Source organism: Pterocles gutturalis, unplaced genomic scaffold (assembly GCF_000699245.1).
Source record: "Pterocles gutturalis isolate BGI_N339 unplaced genomic scaffold, ASM69924v1 scaffold23944, whole genome shotgun sequence".
Classification (NCBI taxonomy): Eukaryota; Metazoa; Chordata; class Aves; order Pterocliformes; family Pteroclidae; genus Pterocles; species Pterocles gutturalis.
The window spans coordinates 1-15,240 of NW_010136385.1; the positions used below are offsets into that span (position 1 = coordinate 1).

General features: G+C 40.7%; 2 protein-coding genes across 2 annotated transcripts; one reads left to right on the forward strand and one right to left on the reverse strand.

Moving 5' to 3' along the window:
- Window positions 1-54: 54 nt before the first annotated feature.
- Window positions 55-4,588, forward strand: FAM86A (family with sequence similarity 86, member A; the record flags this gene model as incomplete). The annotated part of the gene is made up of 7 exons (XM_010082289.1): window positions 55-117; window positions 739-819; window positions 1,028-1,129; window positions 1,288-1,421; window positions 2,184-2,491; window positions 3,796-3,945; window positions 4,488-4,588. Coding segments are annotated over 7 exons (939 nt in total), but the record flags the coding sequence as incomplete, so codon positions are not given.
- Window positions 4,589-6,867: 2,279 nt separating this feature from the next.
- LOC104458627 (chitobiosyldiphosphodolichol beta-mannosyltransferase-like) lies at window positions 6,868-14,921 on the reverse strand. The gene is given in 12 exon segments (XM_010082288.1): window positions 6,868-7,040; window positions 7,379-7,454; window positions 8,227-8,341; window positions 9,314-9,424; window positions 10,182-10,241; window positions 10,818-10,856; window positions 11,643-11,764; window positions 12,648-12,758; window positions 13,423-13,512; window positions 14,123-14,271; window positions 14,758-14,871; window positions 14,874-14,921. Coding segments are annotated over 12 exon segments (1,170 nt in total). The 3' UTR covers window positions 6,868-6,905.
- Window positions 14,922-15,240: the final 319 nt, after the last annotated feature.

Consider the following 15,240-nt stretch of genomic DNA (forward strand, 5'->3'; position numbering starts at 1 on the left):
GACAGGGACGGGGACGGGGACAGGGCCGCCGCAGCTTTATCTCCTGTGCTGCAGGAGCTGGAACAGAGCCTGCGGGCCGCGCCGGACCCCGCCCTGCTGCTGGAGATCCTGCACAAGGTACAGAGCCCCGGCTGCCACCGGCGTGCGGTGACCAGGCGGGGGGCTGGGGGGTGGTTTTGGCTCGGGGACCGCGGCACAGCTCTGCTCCGGGCCCAGCACAACAGCGAGGTTCCTTCTCTTCCTGGTGTTTAGCTGGGCTTAGCATCGAAGGTAAGACCCATGTGCCTGAGCACCAGCCTCTGTAAATGCCCCGAGCGAGGCTGGTGCTGTGTCGCGGTGCTCTGATGGCCGAGGAGGGGACCCGAGTGGGGACACAGCAGCCCTCACCGTGCCTGCACCCAGCCTGTGGCAGGAGATGGCAAATGAGGCACCGAACCGAGCCAGAGAGAAGAGGAGAGCAAACCCGAGCAGGTTGGACTCTCTTGCCACTCAGTTTTGCTGTTTTCTTTCTGAAAAGTGAAAAAGGCGTTTGCTGCCCCAGATCTGTAAACTGACGGAGCGATCAGAAGTCACCCCGTGGCAGTTGCTGGCTCAGCATCACTTTTAGCTACAGCCTGAATCGCAGGGCATGTCGTGGCACCAAGGGCCAGTAACAGCTCCTGCGCCTTTCTCTGGCCCCTTACTGCCTTTATAAAACCATCACTTGGTAACTGGTACCCACTGCTGTTCTCCTTTCAGACCGTCCTCCACCCTCTGTGTCTAAAATATCCTCCTTCCACCACGTACAGGAGGCGCTTCCTAACTGAGCTCATCAAAAAGGTAGTGCTTACCTTTTCATCTCCCTTGCAACTCGTTTTGTTTTTTGTTTTCTTGAAAATACACCAATCTCACATTATGGGCCAAGCTGAATTATCTGTATTAACAAAAAACGTCATTCAGTGTAAATGTTATATATTAAGATGGTACTTAATGTCTGGACGTTTTCTGTTTCATGACACCCGAAACCGCCCTGTTCTCTTGCGCACAGCACGAATCCACAGCAGCTGAGCCCCTGGATGAGCTGTACGATGCGCTGGCAGACATTTTAAATGAAGAAGAATCTACTCACTGCTACAAAAACTACTTACTGGTAAGAACTCATTTTGCATCATTATAAACCAATTTTTAATCATCCCAACTATTGGCTTTAAAAGTAATTCCCCAGAAACCCGGAGTGCTTCCTGCCTTTTTCCAGGTGCCAATACTGACTGTAAGCTGTAAAATCCATGGTGTGTGTGTGTCCTCCAGCCCACAGGAGAAGCTGTTACCCTTTCCGAGAGCATGGCAATCATCTCTGGAGGAACCACGGGGCTCGTCACGTGGGATGCTGCTCTTCACCTCGCCGAATGGGCGGCAGAGAACGCGACAGTTTTCAGTAACAGGTAACGGCAGCAGCGCAGACGGAAAGATGGGGAAAGAAGCCAAGGTACTTTTGTTTGTACCGTGAGCAAGCTCTGCAACTGGAATTTATTAACATATAATATCTACCTGCCAAATAACTGAAATGGCTACAGCCTTTTGCTACTGGCTCTCATCTGTTCTGCACCAAACTTTAACACAGGAGAGGACCTCGTAGTTATTTTAAGACAGGTTTTAAGATCAAACTGTTAAACATCAGCTGCTGCGCGGTCTAGCCAGGAACTTTAACAAGTGCACTCCACTCTCTGATGGGATTCATCTCTCCCAAGTTGAGACGATCAGCATGCAGGTATTTTCATAGTCTAGACTTTGCTTATGAGCAGGTGAGAGGAAGAAGCACTTTCGAGGAAAGATTCAGCTAAGTTCATTTTAAATATCAACCTCACAAGGACAGGAGCTGTGCTGCTGAAGGGTCTGTTTCTCTCCACTGATCATGAAAACAACCAGACAACCAGTCTAGATGGAGACAACCATGCTGCAGAAGTCTATGTACCTCGCCTCTCTGGTGGAAATGCTTTGTACCATATGCCAGAGCAGTATTTCCAGTATTTTTTATGCTTACAACAGTGTTTACCAACAACTCTCACAGTTATCTGAAACACTTACCAGATTGCAGATGGTTTACTCAAAAATTATTGAAATAATCTGTTAGATATACTTGGGTTTGATTTCCTAACTCAGTTTGGAGTCCTAATCAGCACTCATTTTACTCCATTCCCCTTCAGGACAGTCTTGGAATTAGGAAGCGGGATCGGCTTCACTGGCATCGCAGTCTGTAAAACCTGCAGTCCCAAGGTGTATATATTTAGTGACTGCCACCCCTGTGTTCTCCAACAGCTAGCAGAAAACATCCGTTTGAACGGCTTTGTCCTGGAGCCTGAAACTCCTCATCACACCCGAACGGAGTCCCAAGACCCCGAGGCAGAAGCAAAAAATTATCAAAACCCAAAACTAATTGTTGCAGAGCTCGACTGGGGCTCAGTTACAGAAAAAGAACTGTTGGATCTTCAACCGGACATCGTCGTTGCAGCAGGTACTTCACATTCCTGATTACACCTCTGTGCCATCGGCCAGGAATAAGCAGGTTAGAGAGAGAAGCGCGAAGGTGTTTGTGCGCTGGAGTCACTCAGCCCCGCTTCAGTTACCGTGTCTGGAAGCGTATGACCGATCTCCCCGCTCATTTCGCTATTCTCTCTTTTTCAGGTATTAACAGTTGGGTACATAACACCAAAAAGCAAATTATTTTTCTCTTCTGCATTTTTTTTAAATCCAGAAACGGAAGATGAGAAATCTGCCACTTAAGAGCCTCACCAATAACAACAGGCAATCTTGGCATTCTCTTGAGGGGTAACACATATTAAAAAAAAAAACAAACTTTTTTTTTTACCTTGCCTATGTATAAATCTCAAGGGAGTTTATAAAAAAATCTAATAATAGAAAATCTAGCAATAATGAAATTTCTTACAGGATTTTACTCCCTGATTTGAGGCTTTGCAAAGCAAAAATTACCTAAGAACTTGGGTGAAAAATTGATAAAATACACTGCCTTGGTCAGCAAAGCTATCACCCGCGAGTTCTGTAAAATGAAGTCATTGTATGTATGTTACCTCATGCCAGCGATGCTGTTTAGGGAAAGCACAAAAGAACCCAAGCAGAACTTGGGATGGAGAGGCAATTAAAAATGGAAGGTGATTTTTTTTATATCTATTAGTTGCTGTTAATAGTTACTGCAGGAGATACACTTATCACATTGCTTCAGGAGTAACTGGGACACGTCACGAGCACATGTCTGTGCCTCAACTTTTCTGGGTAGCGAACAACCACCTCTTATCTGTCCTGAACACCAGACTGACACTTTCTACCCCTCCGTGATCAGTCTTATCTTTCATCACTGTTTCTGCTCTCAAGGAAATTATTGAGTTTAAAGTAGAAATCCCTAAAGATGAAAACTGCTGTGGTTCAAATCGTCTTTCACAATCAGGCTCTGAAATACCGATTTTTAACAATGCAGTTTCATTCCGGTTGTAACGGACAGTACCAATGCTCAACGTCTTTATTGTCTCCCTTAAGCTGTGCTTAAACACAGTGTCTGACCATCCATTTACAGAGGAGCACTGATTTTTAGTGATTTTGGGATGATATTAGAGATGAGGGTGACTTGACATAGCACATAAAATTGAAGTATTTTCCAAGATCTCATCTTGGGAATGTTTAACCCTTGAATATGAAAATCATACTCTCCTGCAAGGTAAATATTTTTATATTTTTGGTTTGTAGTTTTCCTTCTGCTTTTTGCTCAGTTCTCAATAAATATTGAATGTTTTCCTTTTTGTGCAGATGTGGTGTACGATCCAGAGATCGCTTTAGCCCTTATTGGTGTGCTGCAAAAACTCTCCACTTGCCGGGCCGATACAAAACCTCCCGAGGTCTACATTGCTTCCACCATTCGTAACCCAGACACGTATCACCTCTTCCAGGCTGAACTCGGTGGGTGCCTTTTTCAGGAAGTGTATCAAGAGTTCTGGCCTCTTTCCCCATTGCTTCGTCTGCAGGAGAGATGATCAGGAGGATTTTTTGGTGATGGGCATTGTCCGATAGCGAGATTCTTATCCTCTGGCTGGATTTGAGAACGGTCTGCCCAAGAGCAGTGACTTTCCCACATGGATTTCATCAGGAGATTGGAATTTAGCTTTTGGCTACATTCTGTCTATCCCAACACACATTTGTTAGTGCCAGCTTGAGATTAATTACAAGCATGGTGGCAATAGGAAACTAAAAAAGGGTTAAACTTAAAAGGAGGAAAACCATCTGGGCTACACTGTCACAGTGAGGACATTTGAGATGCAGCCTAAAATCTTTAACTGTTCTCTGAGGGTTAAAAAACACCTAATTTTAAAATTAATTTTAAAAATACATACTCATCAGGATTTAACAGCATGCTAAAGATCTCTTCTTACAGAACTTGACGTGCAACTTTTGCTTTTCATTTTACTAAGCAGAATTATGATTCCCAGTGTTTCTCTCTACAGATAAAGCTGGGATCGGATGGCGGATTATTCCAGCCCACAGCACCAGGATTTTCCTCTATGACGAGCAGCCAAATGTAACTATTCTACAGCTATTTATATAGACTTGGAAAATGTGACAAAATTAGAATTTTCAGACCAACAGCAGCTATCTCGTCTTTGCAACAAGATTATAGTGAATTCTGGAAACCTACGTGAGAGGCACCGAGGACACAACTCTCCGCACGGCTCCTGTCTGAGTTACGTTTCTTCCTGTAACTGTCAGCATGTATGCAAGCAAGCTGCTGCCCCCAAAAAGTGTCAGTGAACCTCAAGCAGGAGCAAAAAAGCCCCAATTGTACTGCACTGTGATGCTGTAGAAGACAACGGAATTGAACTATATTTTTTTTTCAACTGTGTTTTGATTTGTAAATAATGGAGGCACATCTGCAGTATCTCACACTGCCAAGGGAGCAAAACAAGGTTTCATAGTAATAAATATTTTTTTAACATTAAAACCATCCGCAGTTGTTGTCTACTCTGTTTTTCAGACTTGTCATCTTAAAAATTAATAATACCAACAGTGAAATAGTAGATAAGTGTCACAAGCTTACATGATGCTGTGAGAGGAGGGAATAGGCTCTGCTGTAAATCAGGTGCATCCTTATTCTGCAGTGATGGCAGCAATCAGAATTTGATTTACATTTCTCTCACGCAAGGACTGTTGCTTTCACAGCTAGCTCTTAGGAAGACATCCTCTCAGACTGGCCAGAAAATACAAAAAGAGTCGTATTCTGTAGCAACGTTCTACGTATACTGCAAGGAGGAAGAATTTAGCTCACCTTCTTTGAAACTTTCCATAATAATCTTCCTGTTGGACAGTATTGGTCCTGAAGCAGCAAATCAAACATGCTGCTCTTTCTCCTCCTTTGACTTCCTTTTCTGTACCTGTTTTAAAAGCTACTCAAAAGAAAATGAACAAATACTATAGCCTCCTCCTTCTGTAATGGTATGATGGTAACGTGACATGTGAAGAATCATCTTACTCTTCCAGCTGAAGGCAGCCATGCCTGCTAGTAGGTAGTTGGATACACAGAAGTAATGACACTACGCTTTGTTTTAGAATTTTGGATCTAAAAAAATTTCTTACAGGAAGATGAAGCCTCTCGAAAGCTTTCGTCATTACTGTTTAATTAGAGAAGGGCCTAATTTACCTCCATGGGCCTGTCAATGGCTAAAGGGGAACGACCATGCCATCAGACAGAATTCTGCTTGAAAACAGAAAAAAAAAATAAAAAAATCAGCAAATAGATCTTCATAGATCATTCTTCAGCCGACACTGCCAGCCCCTGCTGGTACAGAAACCACCACTCAATCTGGAACTCTAAAGAGGCTCAATGCAGCAACCACACGATAAAAACAGGCTTATTTATTCCTTAAATGGCTGACATCTGTTTTATAAAGAATCTACATAGTGAGGAAAAAAGCATCTCATAAGCATTAGGTCTGCAGATGAATACTGATATTAACAATAAAAAAAAAATAATGCAGGGTATACCTGAGTGAGCACTCAGAAAGTGAAGTGCCCTTTCATTAAGTTACACATACTTTAATAACCTGGTTTGTTTTTTTTTTCCTTTTCTATTCATCTGTTCAAAAAGGGATAAATTTTATGTTCTTTCTCAAGGTAAATGTGCACATTCACTTCAGTAAAAAAGGACAACACTCACTGAAAGGTCTGTTTTCCTCTATCTGTTCAATAAAGCTGTCACATACCAGTGGCTGTGCTCTCATATTCTTGCACACGCTGTAAAAAGGAAAACAACTTTGAAACTAAGTGGTTCTGTCTCAGTAGAATCATACAAGAGGATATTCAGTGCTTGTCTAGGGAAGACTAGCCAAGAATATCAACTGGTTGAAAAAATAAAACCCCTCTCTATCCTCAAATAAAACGATTCAAATAAAAAGCATCACCATTTGCAAGGAAAACACCAAAATCACCTTCTGAAGGGCTAGTAACAGTTTATATCTGTATTTGTTTCTTCACCAAAAAGTGGCTTTTAAGCAGAACAAGTAACAGATTTTGCACGTAAGAGTTCCTAGAGTAACTAAACCTCCCTCCCAGTTTCTAAAGCTGCATCCCAAGTGGTGAGGAAGGAAAGACAGTCCAGAGGGCCAGGCTCAAGCTCTTCAGCACAGGAACCGTGTCTTCCCTCAAGACTTACACCTTTGGCACACAACAAATAGCCCCAGCTGCACCTTCAGCACTATTACTACTCACGTGAGAAGCTCAAATTGTAAAGGAAGAGGTGTTATCCCAAGATGAAGTAGTTAAAAACTGCAACTACAGGCAATACAAAGTGTTTATTCTCTGTTTATCAAATCTATGCACCTCCCGGAACGGATTAGCTTTTTTGACACTCTCCTCCTCCACAAAGTCATTCATTCATTTTGCCCAAGCAAAGGAAGAACAGTCTGGTCCCAACTCTCATCCCAGCGCAGCTTGTTGGACGCACGGAGGTTTCTTCTGAAGTTGTGAAGTTTGCCTTCCAGTGTAGGAAATCCCAAGAAAAGCATCTGTAAGTTAAAAAAGGAAAACCACAGGAAAATACCATCATATTACATTCTAGGCTCATTCTAGCCTCCCCAACGTTAACCCTCAACTACAATGCTGCAGTAGGAGAGCACTCTTTGGTCTGGCACTACAAACAGTGTATGGTGACAATATTTAAAATGTTCTTGCCAGCTTCTGATTCATATTCAAACAGAAGTGAGGCCAATAACATTCACCAGGCAAAGCAATATCTTCAGAGAATGCAAAGTACACAGATGACAGTCAGATATGAAACGGTGGCTCATGTGGTAGCGCCTCTGCAGTTATAGAAAAAAAAAAAAGAAATCAGTCAAGCCTCTACCTTTAGTTGTTCTGCAAGTTCACTGGAGTCCCTGAATATCAGACCGTTTTCATTGTGTTTCACAAGTTCATGTAAACTGTGAACAAAAGTCATAGAAGAAAACTTGAGACAAAAAACAGCAAGTGGGACACATACATTTAAAAAGTTGCACAGTGACGTCCGAAGGGACTGTGCTAGGGTATCTGTAACATTATGATCTTGGGTGTCCAGATACAATGAGCTTCCTTCCTGACAAAATGGAACGAAGAAGGGAGTTTTAAAGGTTTAAATTTAAAGATTGTTTCTCCCTTCTATGTCAGACTATCCAAATCCACTATCACAGCACAAAAGGGCCCTCACTCTGTCTTTGGGCCATTCATCTCGACATACATTAAAAATCAAGGCAATAATCTACTTTAAAATTAACCTACAAGGAAAACCTGTCCATGATCCAGTTCATGAGATCTTCACAAAGAATGTATCTTTATAAAAGCTACCGTTTTCCCAAAGGACTGCAAATTGTAAGGCTGACTATGCATACACTCATCCCTTCACAGAACAGACACTTCTACGCAGAAGGAAGCTTTTTTACATGAGATATATGGAAACAAAGGACTTCAGGGTAGGTTTTTAAGGCAATTGGTTGTGTTAAATGCTCCCAACTTTGTAGAAACTAGTGTTAATTTTTTAACTGACCCTAAATAAAACAACCTTGATTTCTAATTTATCTTATTGAATTAAAAAAAAAGTTACAATGGCAACATACTGGAATCTCATTTGCTACATGCAGAAGCTGCTGAACTCTTGCTTTGTAAGACTACTGTTTTATTTGATCCACTTAAACTGTATCAGAACAAGCAAGCTCTTACCATTCAAAATATATTGCACACACAGGTAAACAGCAGCCGAACATATCCACCACCTTCATAGGCAAATCCAAACCACTGGATGATTTATGGAGACACACTCCCAGATCTGCTGAGCCTGAAAAGCAAACAAAACAGAGAAGGGTCTGAACTCTTTGAAAGCAGCTCTTCTAGTCTGACTGTAAACCTTTCTACTTACATACTTCTTGGGGTGATGCAAGCTAAAACCCAGCTATTTTCAACAGCATCCAGACTGACTCCATTTCAAGTGTAATGTATTTGTGACTATAATTAGTCAAGCTTTCGAAACATTACCAGGTGAGTGCATATTAAAGGGAATTTTAACATTTCACGTATCTTAAAACAGCCTTTCTGCCTCTTAATCTGCTAAGAACGGGGAAGTGCACAGGAAAACTCCATCACAACCCAGACAGGAGACACTGCATGGTTCATGAGTGACCTCTTCCCATTCAAGTGATTTCAAAACAGAAATTACAGTGTGATTTATAGACATCAGATTCATTAGTTAAAAATTACCAAATAAACACCGTTGTTTTACAGCCATATAAGTTGGCAGGCTCTAACTGCAGAATGCAGATCACGTTGAATATTTATTTTACTACTTTATTAAGCTTACTCACCCTTTATGCTAATACAATGAACATGCTGAGGGAATACTACTGCAAGGACATGTTAATTTAGAATTTCAGCTAATTCTGGTTGCTCAGCCAAAAACTTCACAATTTCAGTTTCTGAAATGACCCTGAAAGTAAACTGGGACATGCACAGGCACACTGTATTTCAGCTTAGTTAGAAGAAATGAAGAGTACAAAGAACAGGCTGAAATAGCAACACAGGCACTATGCATACTTCTTGGGATAACAGTGAAAAACTGTCGTTTCAGAAGTTCAGCAATTTTGCTGGCGTGAGTGAAAATCACGACTACTACACATGTAGATCATCACTAACCAGCAACTTCTTCCGCTTACTATATTCTACCAGCTTCCATGCAAAATCTGCAGCAGCTCTTTGCAAATCTGCCAAGTGTTTTTCACACATTCCCAAGCGTATTTCATAACCCACTATTTACCAAGCAAAAGAGGGTAATCCTCAGCTTCAAGCCAGGGTGTACAGATCTGGATATGTTTAAAGTGCAGTTTATTTATCAGTCCGTTGTAGTATTCTTTTAAAGGTCCTTTACCTGTTGAAAACAGAAAAAAAAGTGTAACAGTCTTTTTTATCAAGATGACTGAAAATAGAGTGGTCTGTGCATCTTACTGCACAGCTAACAAACTCCTGTTGTATCAGGTACATCAAAAACAATACAACATGCAATCCCCAAAAAGACATGTAAAAAACTACATCCCCTTGAAAGCATCATGAACCTAACCTGCTTGTTTACTCAATATTCAGAAGAGCCTGCCATCCATATCCCCCAGTCTTGACCTGCATTTTGTCTACAGCTGTAAGATAACCAACTAACTAATGAAAAATTTCATCAGCACAACCGGCCCTTCCAAATCACACTCAGGTTCAGTTTGCTCTTAATGAGGAAGTTAATCAAACAGCATTCAGTCTACATAACATTTTGGCAAAACCTTGTTTGACGAGTAGAACCTCTTCTCCAACACTACAAAAAAACCCTTCTGCTTAACACTCCAAACATCAGATTTTAAGTTTCTTTTGCTGCAGCATCGCAATGTTGAGCTTAAACTCTTTTGACCATGGAGCAATGCAGAGCTGTAGTAGACAGGCAGGCTGAGAGCTTCTCCTCTTTAAAGGTGTGCCATGATTACACGGCTGTTAACAGTCCAGCTATAAATCACTGCTCTTATAGCCAGACATCAGACAACAGTCCCTCCTCTCTCTTCACCATCAACAGGTCAGCATAGAACAAAAGTGAAAATGAAGTCTTCTGTATTAGCACTGAAAGAATCGTAATGCAAATAAACTATTACCTGTTATCACACACACTAAAGATGGAAGCTTGACTCCTTCATTGATATACCGCTCATAATCTGCAAAAGATGAAAAACTGTTTAAAGTCAACAAATAGCAGACGCCTGGTTTAAGAATGGTCACAGTGTATTAATCATTTAGCTTCCTACTTCAAGTAAACATAATTAGTAAAACAGTAGTAAATTTAGCAATGTTAAAACTTACAAATTTCTACAGAAATAAATTATGGTCTGTTTAAAATACACTATTCATGAAGCATTTGTTCCGCTACACCTGATCAGCTGTTTCAATATATCGATTTAGAAACTGCAGCTGAAAAATCTACAAAATAAGCCAATGCATATTCCCTTCCTTCCTATTATCAGATGCCTATGGAGAGTATATGTAATAGCTTAGAAAACAAAATTGCAGTTTACAAGCTAGTTGGAAGTAGAATTCTCCCTCACAACTACCCTAACTGAATCCAGATGTTGCACTTCTGTATTTCAACTCCTGCTCTTACACCACTGTTAATTAATCCAATACACCTGCATTCTCACTTGACTCTGGAAGCACTGCTTTACAAAACCCTTCATAACCGTCCAGAGAACAACCATTCTCCTTCACATAGGTAAGATTAATTCTTTCATACCTACCTTCTAAAGCTTTTAAAAGCACTGAAAAGTCTTCATCCTCTGAAAGAGAAAGCTTTATTATTTCACATTTCTATCATTTATAATGCATTACTGTCTTTAAATAACAACAATCAAGATTTTCCTCACCTCATGACTTAGGTATGGAATGTGTTTTTCCTATTAAAAATCTGCTAGAACTATTTTTGTAAATATAACTCCATAACCATATACAGTGCTTACTTGCTCCGCTTATTAGCAACATGGCAAACAAACAAGGCACAATACTGCACATCCTCAAAGCCATCAAGTTAAAAATGTCTAGTTTCTAAAGCTACAAAGTGTAGAACTTGCCCTGTTAACTCAAAGGTTTAGACAATTCTGCCCATGGTAACTAGCAATAGATTTGCTTCCACTTTCTGTTCCCTTTTTCATGCAGAGAAAAAATAAGTGAGAAAATTATGTAATATAAGTTATCAGAAACAAAGGAGTAAATAGCTTAGTTTATTAATCCATTTTACACCACCATGCAAGATAGGATGTCTGGAATTAAAGTTTAAAAAAGAAGTAGGAAATCTCCTTAATCATTCTTGAAGCTGAGCCTCTAGACTGTAGCTCTATAATTAAAATACAACTTTAAAAATCACTCCTTTATAATGACTGAGATATTTCATATGCACCTTGCCTTGAAATTCTTCCAGCCAAATGAAGGAAAAAAGTAATTCTGCCACTGATGACGTAAACGTCCCTCTACAGCACAGCGAGTGTCAAGTGCAAGGAAGAATAAACAGCCCTCATTTTATCTTTTGTTAATCAGTGGTTAAATATTAAAAATATTTGTTTCCAAACCTGTCCAGCTTGTGCTGCTGATTAGAAGAGCCGGCCGTTCTCTGGTTTTTACCACGTGTCCATTTTTTTCATCCATTTCTGTAAAGGCAGACCTCTCAGCATTCAAACTGACAGACTCTGTACTACGGAAACAGAATTTTCTGAGTATGGACTACACAAATACAGCCAACAATCACAGAAGGAAATAACTACGCTTCATCAGCATGAATTTCCAAACACTTTGTTTCTGAGCTGCAGAGATTCTTGATCACAGGAGAGACCATTTTTCATCTTTCTTATTGCTACCAAGAGCCTAGTGACGCTACTGCTGTAGGCATGATTCCATCTTCTAACAAAGTGTATTCTTCAACAAGTTGAGAGAACAGCCTCTCTTTCTAGCTCTGTCTCAAACACACAGCAGAGCGTGGAGGCCAACGCTACATTTATTCAATTAAACTCAGAACCTATAATTCCATGGTGGGCATCTCCAAAAAAAACCTCCTATACACTACAGCTTTCACTTCTTTTTCAAGCGTTAGCTTGATAAAGTAACACCCTGTTAAAGCTGTCTACTATAGGAGACATCCTGCACGTGGCCAGAGAGGAGCGTTTAACACTTAGACCAAGATCCTGAAAGCTCTCCCCAGTAAGTGAAAGGAAGGGCTACTCTTAATGAAGCATCCAATTGCTGTCATCTAGTTCAGTGGGAACCAGACACCAACTGCGGAGCTCCCCCTGGAGATAATGAATTACAGATCCCCTCAGTACTTAGGCCAACTTCTTTAAAAATAAAACACTTCCATTATTCCATGCACTAAGCGTTGCATTATCCCAGTTCAATGATTTGCATTATTCTGGCCCCTCCTAGCGACAATGAAGCTAACTTGCACAGAGCACACAGAGACTGCTCTGCCTGCTGGTGTTCAGAAACTCGTGACCCTGTGCAAGAGTATTTCTGCTAACGAAGTGCAATAACTTTATGTCATTTGGTTAAGGACTGTAACTGCATGCTTTACTTACACATACCGTGGTTTGAAAGGCTCATAGTCTTGGGCAAGCTTCATGTACAAATGATGTTGAAGTTCTAATGGTGTTTCCTTAAAATAAGAAGCTGGCTTGTCATACAGTGTTACTGCCCTGTAATGAAATAAATGCACAACTTAAATAAAAACCAGAGGTAACTAAATGTATATGGTACAGTGACAGGCTACAGCAACATAATGCAGAAAGTAATTACGTAAATCAATACAGCAAAATAATTAAATTTTTGATTCTTACAACTTCCTGTATTCCTCAAAGTTTGCTGGAATACACCAGGATGTACACCAATCCTGTAACAAAGGGTACCTTCCTTGGGGGCATATTCAAGGGGTGTAACGCCACCGTACAAACTGCAGACATAATTGTCCTGATTTTTAAACCGACTTCATAACTGCTCCTAAGCAACTTTGATGTTAAAGCCCTCTGACTGCAAAAGAAAAATTTGCAGGGCAGACTAATTGTTAAAAACACAGTGATGTCTGCTTCATTCCGATTCTACAGGCAGCTTGGGAGCAAACTTCCATAACACCTGGACTGCTGCTTTCTAGTCAACGGGGTGTTAATTATGAAGGGTAACAAAGGTCCTTGAATGCCCACACTCCACTAGCTCATTACAAAACTGAGCTAACGTGTGTCAGTGGTGATGGATGGGCTTGGGAAAGTTGCTTTTGTAAGATTCCTCTGAATCCAGAATCATCAGGGATACATCCATTTTACTTCACATACGTGCATACTACTTTGTTAGAGGTATGTGACTTACTTTATGCTGCAGTTCACCCAGAGATCTTCTTTCATTGCGTTAGTGACACACAGGTTATAGTCAGACAAACGCCCAAAAAGCTTTTCATACCTGACAAAAATTACATCTTAGTTAGAAACCACGGGCAGGCAATTGCACCAGCCAAACAGTAACTGCCCACCAAAGCCAAACAAAACCCAAAGAAACCCAACTGCCCCCAGTAACTGAAATGTAATTACCAATTACTGATTGACTCCTTAAACTGAAGCAAAATCAGTTTATGAGAAGGGATACAGCATGACTCCCTTATCCTCTAAGGCCTATAGAACACCACACTCGAAAGCCTTTAAAGCCTTTATCTACATGTAACCAAGTAGATTCATCAAGAAACAGACATTTAAAGATGAGCTGGAGTGTAAAGCAGCATCAGAGAATAAAAACAACCTCAGTACGTATAAATAAATTCTAATAACAGGATCAAAGCTTGCATATGCACCTAAAAGCAACCGGCCTACTTCATCAAATCGCCTTCCTACATGTTTAACAAAGGCACTTTACAGAACATGTTTGCTGAAATAAAAAGCAGTTTAACTCAGCAAAATCCAGAAATCCTTCACAGAAACAGCCCTTCATGAACTATATTCTCTCCTCTGGTTTCCATTCTTCTGAATTCTGCAAAGGTACGCAACTTACAAAGAGGAGAAGAAATCACTATACAAACCATTTTACAATTTGTACTAGCGGGTGATTTTTTCCGTGATTCAGACTCATCATAGTATATCCATAGTTGTGCCAATCAATTATCAGTTTGCTTCTCCAGAAAAGACATGCGATCCAGGCAACAGCTATACTGGGTAGGCCTGGAGGATTCTGTTTCATGAATAAAAGAAATAAAAATAACATAAGACTGTGCTCAAGTGACAAACACTAAGCAACCACCAGAAAAACAAAATCAAATGATTGAAGTTATGTTGTTTTAAAAGATCTTAACACAGACAATTTCGTATTCATCAACTATAGAACTGTCAGCTTCTCCTTTGAAAATTGGTAGGCACTTCAAATTTACGGTTGGACAAGCAACAATAAACACACAAACATTTCTCTTAAGATTTATTCTTTACTGCTATCCATGCTAATTAAGTTCAAAAGCTCAACAATTAACAGGAAGAACAAATGTGAGTTGTTAACAGAAAAATCAAAGTTTAGAGACAAATAAATAGTTTGATATGAGCTTACACCATTGATTAGGCCAGTTTTAGTTCTCAAATAATTAGAACAATGTCTGAGACTGCTAAAAATGTCCTGTAATGTAGTACTATTTATTTTTATTAATATTAGTCTTAACATAAAACATACCTGTAAAAGAATATAGGATGGCTGATCTACCTTCAGCATTGCGTACAGTAACTGTACTGCCTGCACAATGACTTTTATGACATACTGGAAAAGCTTCGGGCCAACTGCAAAACGACAGAAAACCTGCTAAGAACATGACAGCTCTCCAGACACCTTCACCTCATGCAGAACCAGCCACCTCTGCAGAGAAAGGTTTAAACTAACAGTACGCTGTAACAATGGAAACCTGGTTTCAGACAAACATCTCCCAAACCCGGCACATTCCCGTTGGGTGTTTTGTATGGAAAGAAATCGGGGTAGGTACGGATAAATATACACATAGGTACAAATAAAATTTAAAAAATAAAAACGTCCCTGCATGAGAACTGCATTAACGCGCTCCGACAGCACAGAGGGAGGTGGTTTAGAGGCACAAGGATGCGCAGCCCCTCCCGGGGCCGGGCTGAGCCATCCCACACCCGGACCGGCCCCACCGCCCCGAGG